General features: G+C 38.2%; 1 protein-coding gene across 1 annotated transcript in view; it reads left to right on the forward strand.

Moving 5' to 3' along the window:
* Positions 1 to 13,924, forward strand: part of PCDH9 (protocadherin 9) — a 71,074-nt gene extending 57,150 nt beyond the window's left edge. The window contains exon 3 of the mRNA XM_040425377.1: positions 13,724 to 13,924. Coding sequence (XP_040281311.1) covers positions 13,724 to 13,780 — 57 coding nt within the window. The 3' untranslated portion in view covers positions 13,781 to 13,924. The remainder of the gene's footprint in view (positions 1 to 13,723) is intronic.
* Positions 13,925 to 18,387: the final 4,463 nt, after the last annotated feature.

The raw sequence follows: 18,387 nt of genomic DNA on the forward strand, positions 1-18,387 counted from the left end.
GAAACATCTAGTAAAAAAAAGATTAAAGGCTATGGTACACCATTGGGGACATTTGATTTTATTATTGTATTGAAATCATTTTGAGCTAAAAATCATCAAAAAATATTAAAGGGAGCAGACGGACTCCTCTGCTCTCTGATTTTATAAACACTCATCAAAGCTCAATCCTTATCTTACTGATAAGAATGTGGCTTAAATAAGTGTTTATGACCTCCTAGTAGTCTAGAGATAAGGATTATTAAAGTGAAAGTGAAAGTACCAGTCACACAGCTATAAAAACAGTTAATCCTTTTTGACAGAACAGCTCAATATTTTTAATAAAGGCCAATTGAAAAAAAATGAGTAGCATGCAATCACTTAAAAAATTGCTTAGGAAGGTGAACATAGCCTTTCATTTGTGTTTTACACATCGGTTGTTCACAGTAAAATTGTGTGTATAAAGCTACAGTGGTAACGTTTTACAAATACACAATTGCTTGCTTTCAGGATAAAAAACAGTACAGAAAAGACAAATGTTGACATGACAACCAAGTAGACAGTTGATTCTAGTAGCTACAGTATGTAAATTAGCATTTTGGGGTCTTGTATCAATACTTATTAATACCTGTTTCAGATTTGATGCTCATGAACATACAACATGTTTATTATATTTGAGGCAATGCCATTAATTTATTTTAATTTAATGCTAAAGAAAAGAATATATCAATGGTCTATCTTTTGAACAGAATGCCTATGGTCTATAGTACATAGACACAAATGCCATGACCTATATGCCATATTATAGGCTTAATATGCATGGATCTGTCGTGCACAGGATACCTTAGGCCTCCCGCCATCATCATGTGAATACAGTGTAGTACGGTCAGGCTGCACCCAAAATCACTATGCCACTGTGAATTTTGGTCAGATGAGCTGCGGTTGGTTTGGGAGATGCGTCCGTCACATGCGGTCTGTCTAACACCAGCCTTGGAATTTCGGTATAAGATATTTGAGAGGCTACCGCCTACCCTTTTTATTATAAACCATTCTGCTTGTACAAGTATTCATACTAAAACCTTAATATCATTGCACAATTTCCACTCATTACATATATATATCTCAGTACATTCCCCTTTGCTTTCAATTTCATGTCTTGCGTTATGCAATAAGCTTAACATAAGAACATAAACAAATGTGTATGAGCTCACTTGCTAGAAGATTTTAAAATATTATAAGCTTTCTTCCAAACTATTGCAGTCAGTATGTAAAACACAGAAATACTATGGCAGAAGCTATAACAACTTCAATTTAGCAGGTAATATAATTAAATCAGTGCATATTACCAGGGCACCATAATTAAATCAGTGGATATAGATAAGGATATTGTGTATGTTATTAAAAACAGATGTTAGAACCACAGAAATGAGCAGGAATAGGTGTCAGGAGGTAAAAATAGCAATATAGAAGAAAGTAAAATCCAGGCATATATCTTATCAGTTATCAGTTAAATAATTAGCAAGAGAATTATCTAATTTGAAGGAAACCTCCTGCTGAAAAATAACGTAATAATGCTGCAAACCCATGGCCATTTTAAAATACGTGCCAGTTAGCAGTCATGACTTTGGGATTTGTTAGTCTACTTTTCCATCTCGTTTGGGGGTCAACATTCAGTGCATGTGCTAGGAAATTATCCTGATATATACAGTATGTGTAGCGTCCTGATATCCTACCATTAGGCCTCATGCACACGACAGTGTTTTCACAGTCAGTGATTTGGCTTCAGTGGTCCGTGTCCGATTTTGCTTTAGTTGTGTTTCCTTGTGTCTTCCTTTTTTTTTGTCTGACAGGGGAAAAAAAGGAAGGTTAATGAAAAGTGTAATTTTATTGCACCAAGGTCTTGGACACGGATGACATACCAATTGTGCATCTGTTTTTTTTGACGGACCCATTGACTTGAATGGGTCCGTCCTCCGTTTTCCACTGACAAGAATAGGACAGGTTATATTTTTTTGACGGACTGGAATCACAGATCACGGACGTGGAGAAAAAACGGAGGACTATCATTTTTTTTTTCACAGCTTCATAGAAATGAATGGGACCTCCGCTAAACTGTGAAAAATGACGGAATGGACGCGGATGCACACAACGGTCGTGTGCATGAGGCCTTAACTCGTAGGTATGCCAAAACAGCGTCCTTATACGTCGGGATACCTTGGTATATTCTTTCCTTAAGGGCTAATGCACACAAACATATTTTCTTTCCGTGTCTGTTCCGGGTATTTTTTTCTGGGCTCTATACGGAACCATTCATTTCAATGGGTCCGCTAAAAAAACGGAAGTTACTGCACATGCATTCATTTTCTGTATGCCCATTACGTAAAAAAATAGAACATGTCCTATTGTCCGCATAACGGACACGGATAGGACTGTTCTATTAGGGGACAGCTGTTCCATTCCGCAAAACACGGAATGCACATCTGTATTTTTTGCGGATCCGTGGTTAGCGGACCGCAAAATACATATGGTCGTGTGCATGAGCCCTAACTGTAGAAAAGCACAGCTGAATATTTTTTCAGTTGAACTACTTCTGTATTTGAAATGAGTAGTGTATGTATGCAACTATGTAGGTATGCTGTCTAATACACCTTGGGCACACATTCGACATAGCATTTGAAATAATACTGCAATGCCTGAACGCAGTGTGAACCTACCTCTGCCATCTGTGACTGCATACTGTACAAAATCACATCAATCTTATGATTGGAGGCCAGCTAAGAGGGTGCCTAAATGAGTCATATTTTCCATTACTTACATTGCAGATCACAATATGCAGTGCACTGCACAGACTTACAAGGTGACTTCCTCAGCCAGAGATTGAAATCATCATCACGTCATTGCTCTTTCTATATTAATTTATTAATTAGCAATTTTTTTAAGTTGTGTCCTTGTGCACTTTTGCATTATTAGTTGTATTTTTTTTTAAGTTTTGGTGCATTTTTTTGCAGTAAAATTGTCAGCTATAGATGTAGGCTGAAGGTCTGTGGGATTGTAAAACACAAGCATTTTTTTTGGTACTGCCATTATTATTCATTAGGTGGAGTCTCCCTTGATTCTTTTCAAAAACACAGCATGCTGTAGCGCTTGATATTTTTTCAGGCAATTTCACATCACCTTCTCTGTAGTGGAAAAAAACGCCATGAAGAAAACACTAATGGTAAAACACAAAGGAGGTAATTTACTAAAACCCTGCTGAAGATCCAACCAATGTGTTAAGAAGTGCACCTTCTGGTTTCTGTGTGCCAGAACCTTACTCCAGCCAGGAGCTGAAGTAGATTTCTGGTGTAACGAGCTCCAGTTTTCTGTTGCGCCTATTGACAAATGATGACCCACCTTCTCCCACTCGCACCCCTCACACTTTTTAAAAAGTGGCAAAAGTGTCAGAAATAGCTAAAAAGTTGCAAATTTCATCACAAAACAGCATTTGCACCAAAATTTGCTTTGCTTTTCTGCACCAAAAAGCTGGTCAATACAAGACCGTACTGTATGCAAAAAAGACTGAAAAAACATCCAAACAACCACACTTTAAAAAAAAAACAGGTGCCAAAATAAATGCTCATGCTTATTCTGGCATTTGTTTCTAGTAAGAAATTTCATATGTGTAAGGACCTTTAATCAGAATGAAAGAAAAAAACATGGACAATGTAAGAACCAGTGTATGAATATATGAGTTGCTCCTGGTTATAATTTTTATAATATAACATATATATTATATACATTATAAAATAATTTATATATTTTATAATGTATAAAATAAAAGGAATTAAAATAACTATATAAATAGATAAACACAGGCAAATGATCATCTCTCTCTGCCTAGAAAAATCCTGTTCCTTAGCTGGAAGTGTATTGGCATTCCAAGCTGACTAGCTGTGCTGCTGTTGAGAATGTAGCCTTCTATTTAAAACATCAATAAGCAAATTCCTCCTGTATGGCAAGCTTCATCCATTGTTTATTAGTGAGAGCTAGAGGTCAAGTGCATAGGTAAAATACAAAATAAATATTTCACATACAAGGCCAGTCTACAGCCTTGGCTTTCTAAAAATCCACAATTACTATGGCACATAAATATTTAAATTGGCACTTTATTATTGTGCACAAGAAATGCAGGTGGGTCATTCAATTCCACATCTTCTGTGCACAAATGCTTTTTTTCTTTATTTTAGTGTAAACATTCGCATTACCAATGACAGCTCAGAATATCAGGGTCAACCAGCATCTGTAGTGCTTCTAGTGTTTGTATTTGAAACCCAATCTCTTATTTCAGAAATTGCAGCGGTAACCAGTTACACTAAATATTTCATCGATAAATAATGGCCCAATTTACATGGCTTCCATCCATAATTTAACATTTTTCCTCCGGCTTTACAATTAGGGAATTATGCTACATCAAAGGTTCCTTAAGATATATGGATACCATTAGTGTTTGCATTAAGATCCTACACTAAACTAAAATATACATATTTGCATATTTGCAAAGCATTTAGCCCTAAATTAAAATCAAATGTAGAGTCAATGATTAACATTATGATCAGTTGCGTGAATGTTGAAAATTTAATGTGCCTGAGATTGCTCAAGTTTACAGTACAGTTTTTCCAAGATGTATCATTTTCACATTGTGACCCTTAAGTATTATATAATTCTTCCGGTCATATATGAGTTTCTCCCCAAATAGCACTTTTAGTCTTTGTGGGCTAGGTTCAATTTATGGCCATTTATCACCTTCTGCGGGAAAGCATAAAGTACTCCACTAGTCTTATGCTCCAGATGCGTGCTGTCTTCTTATGTATTTGTATATTTGTGCTATTGACTCCTACTGACAAAAAATGTATAGCACAAAGTGTACTGTATGTTTTTATGTATATAAAGATGTAGTGACTAAACACAATGCAAACCAAACCTAAAGCTCGCCACTCACTTTCAATGCTCGCTTGGCCAAGAGTGCATATGTTTGAAGTAAGCCACTGTAAGACACCTCTGGAGAAATTCAGATTGCCCATCCTATTTTTCACCCGACATCTGCCATTGAGGAAAATTGGGAGACAAAAACACACATTAGGTGGTGTGTCGGACAGGCCATAAGTGGCTAGGCCAGCCAAAATTAATGTAAATTTGAACAATAGTCAGTAAACAGTTACATAACTCCTTCATGCATTATCATGTACATAATAATGTGTAAGGGTTTGAATGGAGCAGGCTGCTGTGCTGAGCCTGGTTCATACATGGCAGGTGCCAGCTGTAAAATTAAGTCAGCACCATGCCACAATGATGAGGATTGGCAGTGACACCGAACCCAGTCATTTAACCCCTCAAATACTGCAGTCAATAGCCATTGTGGCATCTGTGTAGTTAAGCAAAGGGCTTCAAATCAGAACCCTTAGAATAAAATTGCAGGGCTCTGATCGGTTACCATGGCAGTCTTGGGCCTTCTGAAGGTTCTCAGGCCTGTTATGGTAAACTGACTGTAAAGCTGTGCATAAGGAACAGCTTAGCAGGCAGAGCATCAGAATCCCCTTGGTCATAATAGTACACTATTATGGTCTAGGGGACAAGTGATCATAAGAACACAGGTTCTAGCCCTTTAGGGGGACTAAAAGTAAAAAAGAAAATATCAAAATTGAAATCACCAACCTTTTCCAATTTCACATATAAAAATAAATAACAAAATAAAATAACTGGTAATGCTGCATCCAAAAATGTCTGCACTATTAAAGTATAAAAATATTTGTATGCCATAATGGAAAAAAAATAGATAAAAACATGTGATTCACCATTTTTTTGTCTTCTTGTACCCCTAAAAAAATTTATTACAGTAATCAAAAAGTCGTAGGTCTCAAACAGCTGATGGGTGGGGGTCCTGGGTCCTGACCCCCACCAATCAAATGATGTTATCAAAGTCACATAACCCCTTTTACACTAGGAGTAATCAAATCAAAGGACTCATAAGAAACCATGAGGAAACCACAAAGGGAAGGAAAAATGGAGGGTAAAAGTGGGAAGGGACAAGGGGGAGAGGGAAAGTAATATGAGCTGACTCCATCTGCTTTAACCATACTCAGTATATTAATTAATAGAGAATAAGTAATGAAAAAGAAATGAAGGAGAAAAGAACGTGTATCCAGGAGGTCTTTGAAGTCTCTGTATTGGGTCCATGCTGGCCATATAGAATCAAATTTAGTAACCTTCCCTGTGAGCTAGCTCTAGACAATATATTTGGTCTAATCTGTATGTCCATTCCACAATAGTTGGCAGCTGATGCAACCTCCAAACGTGTCATGGCCTGAAGGTGTCTGGCCAGGGCCAGTCCCCTAGAGGGAAAGGTTCTTGAGAAGAGGTGGGGAACTAATTGGTCTCTGCCTCTAATTAAAGAGAAGTGCTATATATTTTTTTGGTAAGCTCAAGGAGATCTTTCCAGAAAGGCACAATAACTGATCAGAACCACCACATGTGGAGATAGGTACTCCTATCAACCCCACAGTTCCAGCAATTATTCGGGTACATTGGGATGAGATACCTATGCAAGAGGGCTTTATCCATTTTCTCGAATTCTTGTTTATGAATATAAAGAAAAGCAGCAATTTAGGGATCTGTAGATCTAGTTCCCAAGCTTTGAAGAACTACACTCTTCTATGGAAGTGAAAATGTAACAACATAAGATGTGTACTCAGGGTAGACCCAGTTGTCAACATTGTTAATTTATGGGTACATTTTTGGGGGTTTTTGAGAAAAATAATTCAACAGATCTGCTGTTAGAATTCCATGAAACATTTTCCACTTCACTCAAGGCTATATTTGTCTCCACTTAAAGTATTGGAACTTTAGGACTTGGTTTAACGTGCAACGATTCCAGCAGCAATTTGAGTTCCAATGTGTAATATTAAATCTCTATTTCATGGATTAGCTTTCATCATGACTTTAATAAATACTCAAGCACGTTGATCTAATGCAATAGCTTCTAAAACAGTACAGACACAGCTAACATTTGAACCCCAAGGTCATCACTCTGCAAGTTCTGCCAAGATTATTCAGACTCAGACCTTTTCCCAATTATATTTGCAAGAAATTCAGGATGTCTATGTTCAAAATATTAAATTCTTTTGAATTCATTTTTTAGTAGATGAGGCAAGGTATTTCAGTTACTTAATATGCATTAGATGTGCCTATCTTGCACAAATGCATCAATGCATTTTTCACACTTGACAGAAGTCCAACCTTTAAAGAGAATTTATCATAAAAATACCTATCTTTAAAAGGACAGAATCACATATGAATGATAAGTTCATAAAGAATAAGAAATTATTTACTTTCATGTAACATTTAAGTTCATCTCACGTGGATGACTTCATGTACTATAACCTTTCTTATATTTTGTGTTAGCAACTATGAATTAAGAATAAACCAGTCTGATCTCTGGGTTATTTATATGTGCACGCACAATACAATTCCTATTAAATAATGCAGCAATGGTGGTCACCCAGCAGAGTGATGCCCTATATTCAGAAATCTTGCTTACCTGCCCATCGTTCATATCCCTGACAAGCCCAAATTAGCAGGCTGTTATCAATAATTTGTTATAAATGTTTTACATCATGCGGTTTCTAAGTGGGGGGGGACATTTTATTCATGAAGGAATATCCCGGCACTTGAGTATCCTGGTTTGTAATCTGAAAGTTGTGGGAGTCCTGCGCTGCGCTGTTTATGGCATAATGCACATTACATTGTTGTTAGTTTGAGCGTCATGTCTATATCTATACATTTTATGTTCTTTCTTATATGATCCAACAAGAATAGAAATCAGATATATGTAGGACAAGGGTGAGTCCCTTTAGAATATAAATTGTGATTGGTTATGAAGTTACAATAGGGAACAGCCGAATAAGTCCATCCTTCAGTACTCACGCCTGGGATATTTAATACTCAAAACATACAATATTAGGGCATGAATCCAAAGACCTGAAAAGTAAAACCTTTTCCAAGAAACATCTTTTTTCCCTTTTGTGAGATCAGTGAAATACAAGCAGATAATAGAGTCACATTTCCATTGCAGCTACAGACTTTTCCATGGTTGTTGGGGTAGGTTCACACAGACTTTTTAGGAGGAGGTTTTGAAGCAGATTTTTCTGCAGGTTTTTCAGCCCAAGCCAGTAGATTCGAAAAGCATGAGAAATATAATGGAATGACTTATATTTCTTCCAACTTGATCCACTTATTTCTTTGGCTGTAAAGCCTGCATGAAAATCTGCCTCAAATCCTCCTCCCAAAAACCTCTGTGTGAACCTACCCTTACTGTGACTTGTTCAGATTTTGCCCTTTAGACTGCAAAGGATGAAACCCACCGCAGAAGCTGGAATATACCGTATATGGTACATGATAGATACTTGTCCTACTGAATGTAAATAGGTTATTGTGAAACACCAGAACAAATGTGTCATGTCTGAACATGGCCTAAAATTCTAGTTTATATAAAGGTATAGATATATGGAATGATCGAACAAGTTCCTAGTGATTTACAGCTTGGGAGTTACATGGGAGAATCAGTGGTGAGTAGAAGTTCTAAAGATTGGTTCTTCTTCACTGGCTACTTCATGGATAAAAGTAGTCCATGAACTTTAGAATACCTCCAGCACATCTTAGAAAAATTAAGATGGTTAGTTTGTGGCCTAATTCTTATAGGGGGTTGTTTTATCAGAAAAAAATCCCTTATATAATTCAACTGTAGAGGCAATCAGCTGGTCACTGCTGCTTTTAAAACAACCCTGGTGGACAGCCACTTGTGCTTGGGGAAGCTACAGCCATGTTCTGTAATTTCTTCTGTAATGTACCTTGTAAGTCCATGTCCCACTCTTAAGCGCGTCTAGGTTGGACATTGACTTCTAGAGTGTCTATGTGCATTAGAGGACACTAGTGAGATAGTTTTCTTTCTTCTAGGAGAGAGCTAATTTGCATATTTTAACCTGTGTAGCTTTTCTAATAAGACTCCATTCACAGATGAGTTTTCTTAATGAGAACCAGTACCCCCCAAAGCTAAGACAATTTACATGTAATACACTGGAATATATCAATGACTGAAATGTAAGTATCATTTCCCTGACCACATATTGATGAACAAAGTATTCCATTTAATTCTAGCATTCAGATATTTCTCAGGTGTCGTATATCATCATGCAACTTCAGGCACTGAATAAAAATCTAGATCACAAGATTTATTTATTTATTTTCCTGATAAATATAATAACTTTCATTGTTTGTTCTCTTTTGTCAGGAAGTTTCATTAATGTTTGTCGCTCATTAGGGATTGGGAGAGAAATTGTAGAAATTTCAAGGATGAATGAGTACTAAAAATAATTTACCAATAAAAATAACAGCAACAAAGTGAAATAAGGCAGCGTGAAATAATCACATTGCATAGAATACTCTAAGCTGTAAAAATCACATGACCCAGTCCACCAGACAAATGCTGTGGATATTACTTGTGAAAGAGCAATTTAATATGTGTTCTAGAAATACAAAGCAAGAAATAATTTGCCTGTGAAGGATTAAATTGAAGCTGCTGGAGGATCAGATAAATCCACAGTATGAATTGAAAAAGAAGGAATCATATATTTACAGTGTAGCAAATGTAAATTTATTTTAAAGAAGCTACGTCAGAAACGCTAAAGTTTACAATTCTAATAGTGGTGACTTTCTTATCAAAGTTACAGTGTTACACTGAGTTTCCTTGGGCAGGGCAGAGGAAATGATTCCATACATGTAAACGTCCATTTTTAATTGCTTTATGGCAGAAGATTGGTTCCAAACTCAATAGACTTTTCAGATCCATTAGTGTGTCCTCATGGTTGTTTCATCTTTGGATGCAGTATTGTGTGGATGCTTTATACTGTAAAAGTATTTTTCTAAAGCAATAGTTAATTATTCCAGTATTTAAAGAGACCCTCCACTAGGTAGGAATGCAAATTGTGTTGGGGACATTAATATTTCTCCTAAAATGGCAGTTTGAGATTAGAAAAAAGGACTGCCAGATTTTTTGCTCCCTAAGACGCATCTACTGTAGGAAAATAAGAATAAAAAATTAATCAGACCCCCAATCTTTATCAGACCTCAAATCAGACCCCCAATCTTCATCAGACTCCCAATCTTCATGAGACCATAGATCAGAGCCCCAATCTTCATCAGACCTCAGATCAGACCAAAAAATAAAAATAAAACAACTTACCTCTCCTGGTCTGGATGGTGCCGCCACTTGGGAGATCCAGCATGCTGTTCCTGCTGTGCTGCAATGTAACCTGACATTGCACTAGGTCCTGAAACTGTATGCTGGGGAGTGGTGAGTAATACCAGCACTAGCAACACTACTCACTGCTCTCCAGTCCTACTGTACCAATGAGCAGTTCCATAAAGAAAGCTCTCATTAGTATTTGCTTTATAAGACGCATTTATTTGTGTGTCTTATAAAATGAAAAATGCAATAATTTTTCAAAAAAACAAGGTCACTCTTGTCCATGGACTATGTTATTTTATGGTATTTTATATTGGCCTGTTGACGTGCATCAGGTTGGACAAATTGGTAAGCAAACTTTTTATGGTGGTTTCCGACCAAATACTGTACATCAGTATCCATGTACAAAATATCAATGATTGGCCATCCTGATTAAAAATAGTAATAGCTGTGTTGATGCTCTTTTATAGACTCATTTCATATATACAAATCTAAATGTAATGTTTCTTATGTGCAAATTTATGTGAAATGCAGGATACTTTAGCCACACACCACCCACAGCTTATCTTATTTTTAGAGGTTAAATTGTCTATATGCCCAGAGGATCTGCCAGCTAAGGTATCTCTTGTAGGCACCTATAAACAGCCTAGAAAGCTGCAACAGTACTGTTGGGTAGCTAAAACAGAGTATATATAGATGTTCTAGATGTCCACAGAAGAAGGAGAATGATTTGTCTATGGTCAAACTAGGTATGAGTGAATTGACTTGTCTCATTAGCAAGAGTTCTTCACCTGTGAGGGGCTGTCCTCATAAGTGAAGAAGCACCCACCTGTCTGTCTCTGCACTTGTGCTGTTACTTGGAGTAGTAGGGCAGGTGCAAAATTGTCAGGGCTGGTAAAGATGTTCAGCGCTGTCAGTCAATAGGCAGGTGGGCACTTCTTCAAGAACTCTTGATAATCAGACAAATCGATTCACTCATCCCTAGTTTGGCCATGGGCACAGAGATTATTTAAGCAGCATAACTGATAAAATAATAGTCTATGCTAATTTATTTATTTTTTATCAAGGATTACTTGTGTGCAATATTTTGGTGGTGGAGAATATTCGAGCACTGTGCTATGCATAGTGCAGATCTAGATGGGGAGATGCATGCCATATTCATTTTGTACTACCCTCCCTCCAGCACTAGGACCATTAGTGTTGTCAGAAGTGTTCCTTTAATATAATTTTATTACCTGAATCACTTTATGTAAGATAAGGAGCAGTTCTGGCTATGGGTTAAGGCAGTTGCTGAGTAATCAGGCTGCTCTGCCTGATGTTGGTATTTTGTCACTGGCAATAGTAATAATGCAATGCTACATGTTTCAGATTGAAAGACATCACAGTTAAACGAATGTTTTGTTACCTTAGTGCATATTGTCTCATGCCACTTCTAAATTTATAGATCTCATGCCTCTCTCTTTAGGACTTTTAAGCACATAATCAAATAATTTATATTTTTGCAGAGCATGCTCTAAGCACTAATTTTGGCTCCTTTTGGTTGAAAATTAAGTAAAATATAACCTCATATAGAACCAATGGTCCGTTTAGACATCTCGATCAGGAACAAGCTTTCTTATGAAGGCTCACCTGTAAGGGCCTTAAAGGGGTATTTCCATCTGGACATTTATGCATATCAATAGGATATGCCTTAAATGTCTGATAGATGCTGGTTCCACCTCTGGGACCCACTCCCACTCCTCAAGAACAGAGCCCAGACCTGAATGGAGAGCAAGCTACACATCAAAATTTTAGGAAGTTCCATAACAGTGAATGGAGAAGACAAGATCGGAGCGAGTCCCAGAGGTGGGACTTACATCTACCAAACATTTATGGCATATCATATTGATATACCATAAATGTCCTGATGATACATTCCCTTTACGTGACCCGCAGTACAGTGTAACATAAATTTTCATGTTGTTCACAGGGATGAAATTAACACGTGCTTACATTTAATTTTGTCCCACTCTATGTGTTTGCTTTATGTTGCTTTCTTTTGTCTAACTGTTGTCCCCACACATTGGTTTTGAGATTGTGAAAGAAAATAATTGTATATAAATATTCTCCAAACAGCAAGCTGGACTTACTTAATAAGCAATGTGTGACATGACATAATAGAAATCAATATTTTATCCAGTGCTTGGAGACCATATTGTAACATAAGCATTATATCTGCCCGAGTTATTTATATTCCAAAAGAAATCCCCTTTAAACGACATAGAGTGGTACATTGTAGTTATAGAATAGTAGCAATGAGTAATTTCATGTAATCTTCGGCTTTTGTACCCAAAAGAAGGGAACTCTCAGTTACTGCATATTGTAACTTCAAAAGTGAATGTTCGGAACAAAAAGTGATTTATTTCCCGTTTCTGTTTTGACAGAATTGTCTTATAGTCTATTATTATGATAATTAATATTCTGTGAAAAGGTTCTTGCATTTTTGGTTGTTTGTGAGATGGGGTAAAATCATGGCATAACTACCTCACAACCTTACTGACAGCCTTGGCACCATTGAAAAAAATTAATTGTGTAGCTTTTAGCCTTAAAGGGGTTGTTTGACCCCCGAGGTCTTTTCAAGCAAGCCCCCAGTGTGCTGGACCTGTGTAGGGAATCATAATTACCTGATGCCTTCTGCTAGGTTCTGGCTCCTTTGTTCCCCCATACCTCTGCAGCGCTCAGGTCTCCCATGTCAGCATCCAGTTTGAGGCAGGTCATGTGGACGCCACAGCCAATCACTGGCTGCAATGTTGATGTGTCCTCCATGCATCATAACACTGGATCATGTGATGCATGGAGGATACATCGCCACTGCAGCCATGTGACCCAAATCAAACTCCATTTTGACACAGGGAGACCTGAAAGCTGCAGCAGTGTGGGGGGAGCAAACCAGAACCTAATAGTGAGGATGATTCCCTCTGCAGGTCAGGCTACGCTGGGACGTCTGCCAGAAGGGCCCCCATAGGTGAACAAGCTGTTAAAATAAGTTTTCTGGGAGTTAAATTTTGATGGCCTATCCTCAGTATAGGTAATCAATATCTGACTGGTGGGGGTTCAACACCTGCTACCCCTACTGATCAGCTATTTTAGGAGGTTGCAGGTTCACCACAGCTAATTAAGCATAACACCGTACATTGCATAGCGGCTGTGCTTGGTATTGCAGCCATGAGCTATTCACTTGGATGGGACAGAGCTTTGCCTAGGCTATGTAATCAAAGAAAGTAACATCACTGGCCTAGGAAGAGGCTTTGGCACTTGCTGTAGTGCCATGGCCTCTTCAAACAGCTGATCGGCAAGGATACCAGGAGTTGGTCCCTACTGACCAGATATTGATGACCTATCTAGAGGATAAGTCATCAATATTAAATTCCTAGAAAACCCCTTTACAAATAGCATTTTAAGGCTAATTTCACACGTGTTTTTCTCACCCAGGTATTGTCCCAGTTTACAACGGACCGAACCCAACTGAGTACTGACCCATTCAACTAAATGGGTATCTTCTCACGTGATTTTTCACATGGACCACCAGTCATGTTGAGGAAAATATGACATGTTCCATTCTTGTGGACGAACAAAAGCTCACTCCAAAATTTGTCTATGTTCACCATCCAGGGCTTAAAGTTTCTGATCATCACAGGCCTAATGAATCTGCAATTACTACGGAAATCAGTTTTTATTATTTGTCTGCAGTCATTGAACTTTCATTAGAACATTACAAATTGCAAATTTGGCTTTTCTTGTAGATTTGTCACCACTGTATATTTTACTGTGGCATTTAGTTTTTTAAACTTATTACATACAGAAAGGGTTTATTGCTCTAATTAAACACTGTTGATCAGCATGTCACTTAACACAGATACTTGTGCAGCTAATTAGTCAGTGGTTCAGTATTGTACTTGGTTTCCACAAATAGGTTGGATAAAAAGAATTTTTACATTATTATTATTTTCAAGTGGGAATTATTACAGGTTGCAAGTGTTCTTTTCGTTAATTTCTAATTTAAACTGAAAATTGCTTTTCCTAATTAGGACATGGCGGTTTTAGTAAATTTGCAGAAACATATCTGGAGATTAGGTGAAAGAACGTGTTTATGAGTCATGGGATCTTTCGAAAGGTCCATTAATATTATGTCACTGACAAAATAATTTGTAGGGATATGTTATAAAAATGTCTGATTGTTTGGAGACCTATTTTTGGTACTGTATCATGATACTGTGTGCATGAAACTTAAAGCGGCTAGCTGACTATTTGTAAATGACGACCTACCCAGAGTCTTAAGAGCTGATTGGTGGGTGTCTAACACCCGGGACTCAATAAACAGTTTGAGAAGGCCTGGCACTTCTGTGAGTGCTGTGGCCTTCTTAATGCTAACCCTAGGCCAGTGATGTCATGAACATCAGTTATGTGGCCTAGGCACAGCCTCACACCCCCAAGATCAGATGCTGATGACCTATACAGAGGATAGGTCATCAGTTACAAATAGTTGTATAATCATTTTAATTGGCTTATCCTGTGAAAAGTATTTAAATTATATCACAGGAGTCCAATCACTGGGATTCCCCATCATCCTGAGAATCAGGGGTGTACAAGTTGCCTTGCCAAATGGAGCAGTAGTGAACATGTTGGCCCAATTCTCCATTTACTGCTCTAAGAATGAAGGAGCGCTGTCTAGGCGAGCCCAGCTCCATTCAGAAACCAGAGTTGGGGTCCTAGTGGTCGGAAGCCCCTACAATTCGATCCTGTGGATAGGTGATAGTGTTTAGTGAAGTTATTAAAAAATTCGATTTGGCTGCTTTGCCGAATTTCATAAAAAAATCACGCCTCCCCCCTGTCATTGAAACCCTCAGATGCCATGTTCATCGCTGATCGAGAGGTTAATCTGGAAAAAATAAAAAAAATACCTTATCCATTTGATCACGTAGAGGCCACCATGGCCATCTTTATTGAGATGTGATGACGTAATTACAGGCTATAGCTACTAGAGAGGGGTCGTTGATCCAGGGAGTTATTCTGATTGCCTGATTGGAGTCGGGAAGGAATTTTAGATTCCCCTAAAGTGAGGAAAATTGGCTTCTACCTCACAGGGTTTGTTTGCCTTCCTCTGGATCAACTTGCAGGATGACAGGCCGAACTGGATGGACAAATGTCTTTTTTCGGCCTTATGTACTATGTTACTATGTAATCACACCGGCTGGCATGGTGACGTTATACGTCACCGTACGTGAGATTTCGCTAAGTATTTTCAAATAAGATGGCCACAAAAGGATGAGGTATTTTTTCCCTGACATTTCAGTGAAAATTGATTTGTTACCACAAAGCGAGAGGAAATTTGGCTTTTTTATCATATTAAATTTTTCCTGAAATTTGGATTAAAGTCAATTTGTTTGACTTGGATTCGCTCATCATTAATAGGTGATAAATACAGTTCATTTCATGGGATATCCCCTTTAACAACCATTCATACTTCAGCCTGTGAGACATCTTTTATAATCATTGCTGATTATTGACCCAGTGTCATAGATAGAGTTTTACTGTATGTTTTTATTATCATCTAAGACTGATGCTCTTCTAAAGCGGGTTATATCTGACTGTTTCATCTTATGCTAAGAACAAAACCAGTTTACCCATATCACACCACGTGAAAAAAGATTTGTGCGTACCATATTTTTTACACAATAAAACACACTTTTTTTACCCTAATGGGGCCAAAATGTCAGTGCGTCTTATAGAGCAGAGGCTTGTACTGTCTTCGAGGGGGCAGCATCTGCGCAGCAATCAACAAACACTGGCAGTGGCCGATACTGGTCCTCCTCTGTGCCTGCTCGCTACCTCCACACTTGAGGGGCAGCTGGCAATACAGGCTAGTAGATTATGTTTACTTGGCAGCTCTGCCCTCCTCGACAAGGCTGACTGTATCAGCGCAGCTCGCCTATGATCAGAACTCAATCACAGGTCAGCTGTGCTGATGGAGTCAGTAATGTGCTGTGTACTAGCTCTGTTACATTGCAGGTAGCTAGTGCCCACCACAGTTCACTCCTATCCCATCGCTGGGGGGGGGGGGGGGCGAAGAGCACAGCGTAGCTGAGTCAGAGTAAGGGGGAAATATAGTGGCACTGCCTCTGTGGGGGTAATGACGCACAGTGGCAATGACAGTTTTGGGATATAGCACACTAGCACTGTATCTGTGGATAAGGTCTCCACTCCCATGCACAACATGGGGGAGGATTGGGGTGAATGGCCCACAGTGGCAGTATTCCTGACAGGCAAGGCCTGAAAGACCAAAGGCAGAGAGTGTGGGGCAGCCAGGGGCATCTTAATTACAGTGAGGCCTCTATTAGTGCCTGTGTAACAGTACAGTCCAGAGCCCACCAGTCAGGACAACATGGTCTGACAGCTTTATAACTACAGGGGACACTGTAGAGGGCTTTATTACTACTGTGGGCTTTTTAGGGTTGCCTTACAGGTCAGCCTAATTACTGCTGGAGGCTCTAAAGGGGTGCCTTATAGAGAGTCCTTGTTACTGCTAGGGGCACTTCAGAGGGGCCTTATTTCAGCACACCATTGTTTTGTTTTTTCCCCTTATTTTCTCCTCTGAAACATAGGTGTGTATTATAGTCCAATGTGCCTTATAATGTGAAAAACACAGGAGATTGCTATGATGCCACAATGTTATATGCTGTAAAACACATTATTTCCAATACACAAAAATAATTCTCATTCATTTTGTAGAATACCCCAAATTCTTATGTCCCCGTTGGTTGTCATCTGTCTACTATATATTTCTCTGTCTGCGAATTTCTGATATATGACTGTTACATGGGCTGATATTTCACACGTAATTCAATGTGTCTCATTTTCTGAAAATGCTGCACCATTTATAGAGGTTTGTTTTTTTATAATTCTAACATAAAAATGATTGATTTTCCAAACTGCTGTACGTCTCAAGGTCAATTGACTCGACTTTGGAAAAGCTGATGGATAGTTGGCAGAGATATATGGTAACCAGTGCAGACACAGGATAAGGACAGGTTAACTATGTAAAACGCTAGGGATTCCTCCAAGAAAATGTTCTCTTTAAGATATTCATTAGTTATAAAAGGCACAGTCTAGAAGGAAAAGTATACTTCATACACATGGCATATGGCTCTGCAAAGAAAAGTTGGCATTCCTTTGGGTAAACTCATGATTAATGAATTAGGTAGATTAGTAGGGTTGTTTAAAGTGTTCTGCCTGCCGTTCTGTGCCACAAAGTGTTAGATGGCCCACATGGGCCTAGAAAAATCTAAGAGAGATGCTGAGGATTAATGTTATACTGACACTGTTACAGTGGAAAGAGAATTTGTAGTCATCATTCCAGATGACCTAATGTTTGACAAGGAGCATAGCAAAGCAGCCACATTACAAACTGAATCTGAAGACACCAACACAGCAGAAAACTTGGGTGATGGATTCTGCTATGTAGGTCGTTACGGAGCAGAAAGATCTAGCTCCGGGCTTTTCCTTACAGATATGAAAAGGAACAAAAAAGTTAAAATTTTCTGTAGTTTCTATACTACGGACCAGTTACAATATATTGTCCTATTTGTGTATGTTTATTTTTTGTGTCCTTTGTGATTTCTCAAATAAAAATGAGAATCCCATATTGAATGAAGACACTGAAATAAAGAAAATAAAAAACGTGCAAGGTCAACATCATAAATCTGATCGGAGTGTGAGACTTTGTAACTTTCTAGATAGAAGCTTACTGTTTCCAGCTTTACTGCAAATGAGAAGAAGAATTAATAGGTATAGATGAATAAAAGACAGTGGCTTATTATACAGGGAAACCGGCGTGATAACAGTAGGTGCCATGCTGTGCACCCAAGGGTATACACAGTTATAGTAGGTGTAATGCTGGAAGTCATTGCTTTCATAAAACATGCTGCAGCAAGGACTTAGATTATCATCGGATCCGTTTTTTTTTTAAAATATGAGCTATAGCTGTTGTAACAGTGACTAATATCTTGACTGCAAAATAAAATATGTTCACGTTTAATTACACATGTAGCGCAGCCTTCATTCCTTGAAAGGGCCTGCATGAAATCATTTTGTTTTTC

This window comes from Bufo bufo, chromosome 3, assembly GCF_905171765.1.
Source record: "Bufo bufo chromosome 3, aBufBuf1.1, whole genome shotgun sequence".
NCBI classification, from domain to species: domain Eukaryota; kingdom Metazoa; phylum Chordata; class Amphibia; order Anura; family Bufonidae; genus Bufo; species Bufo bufo.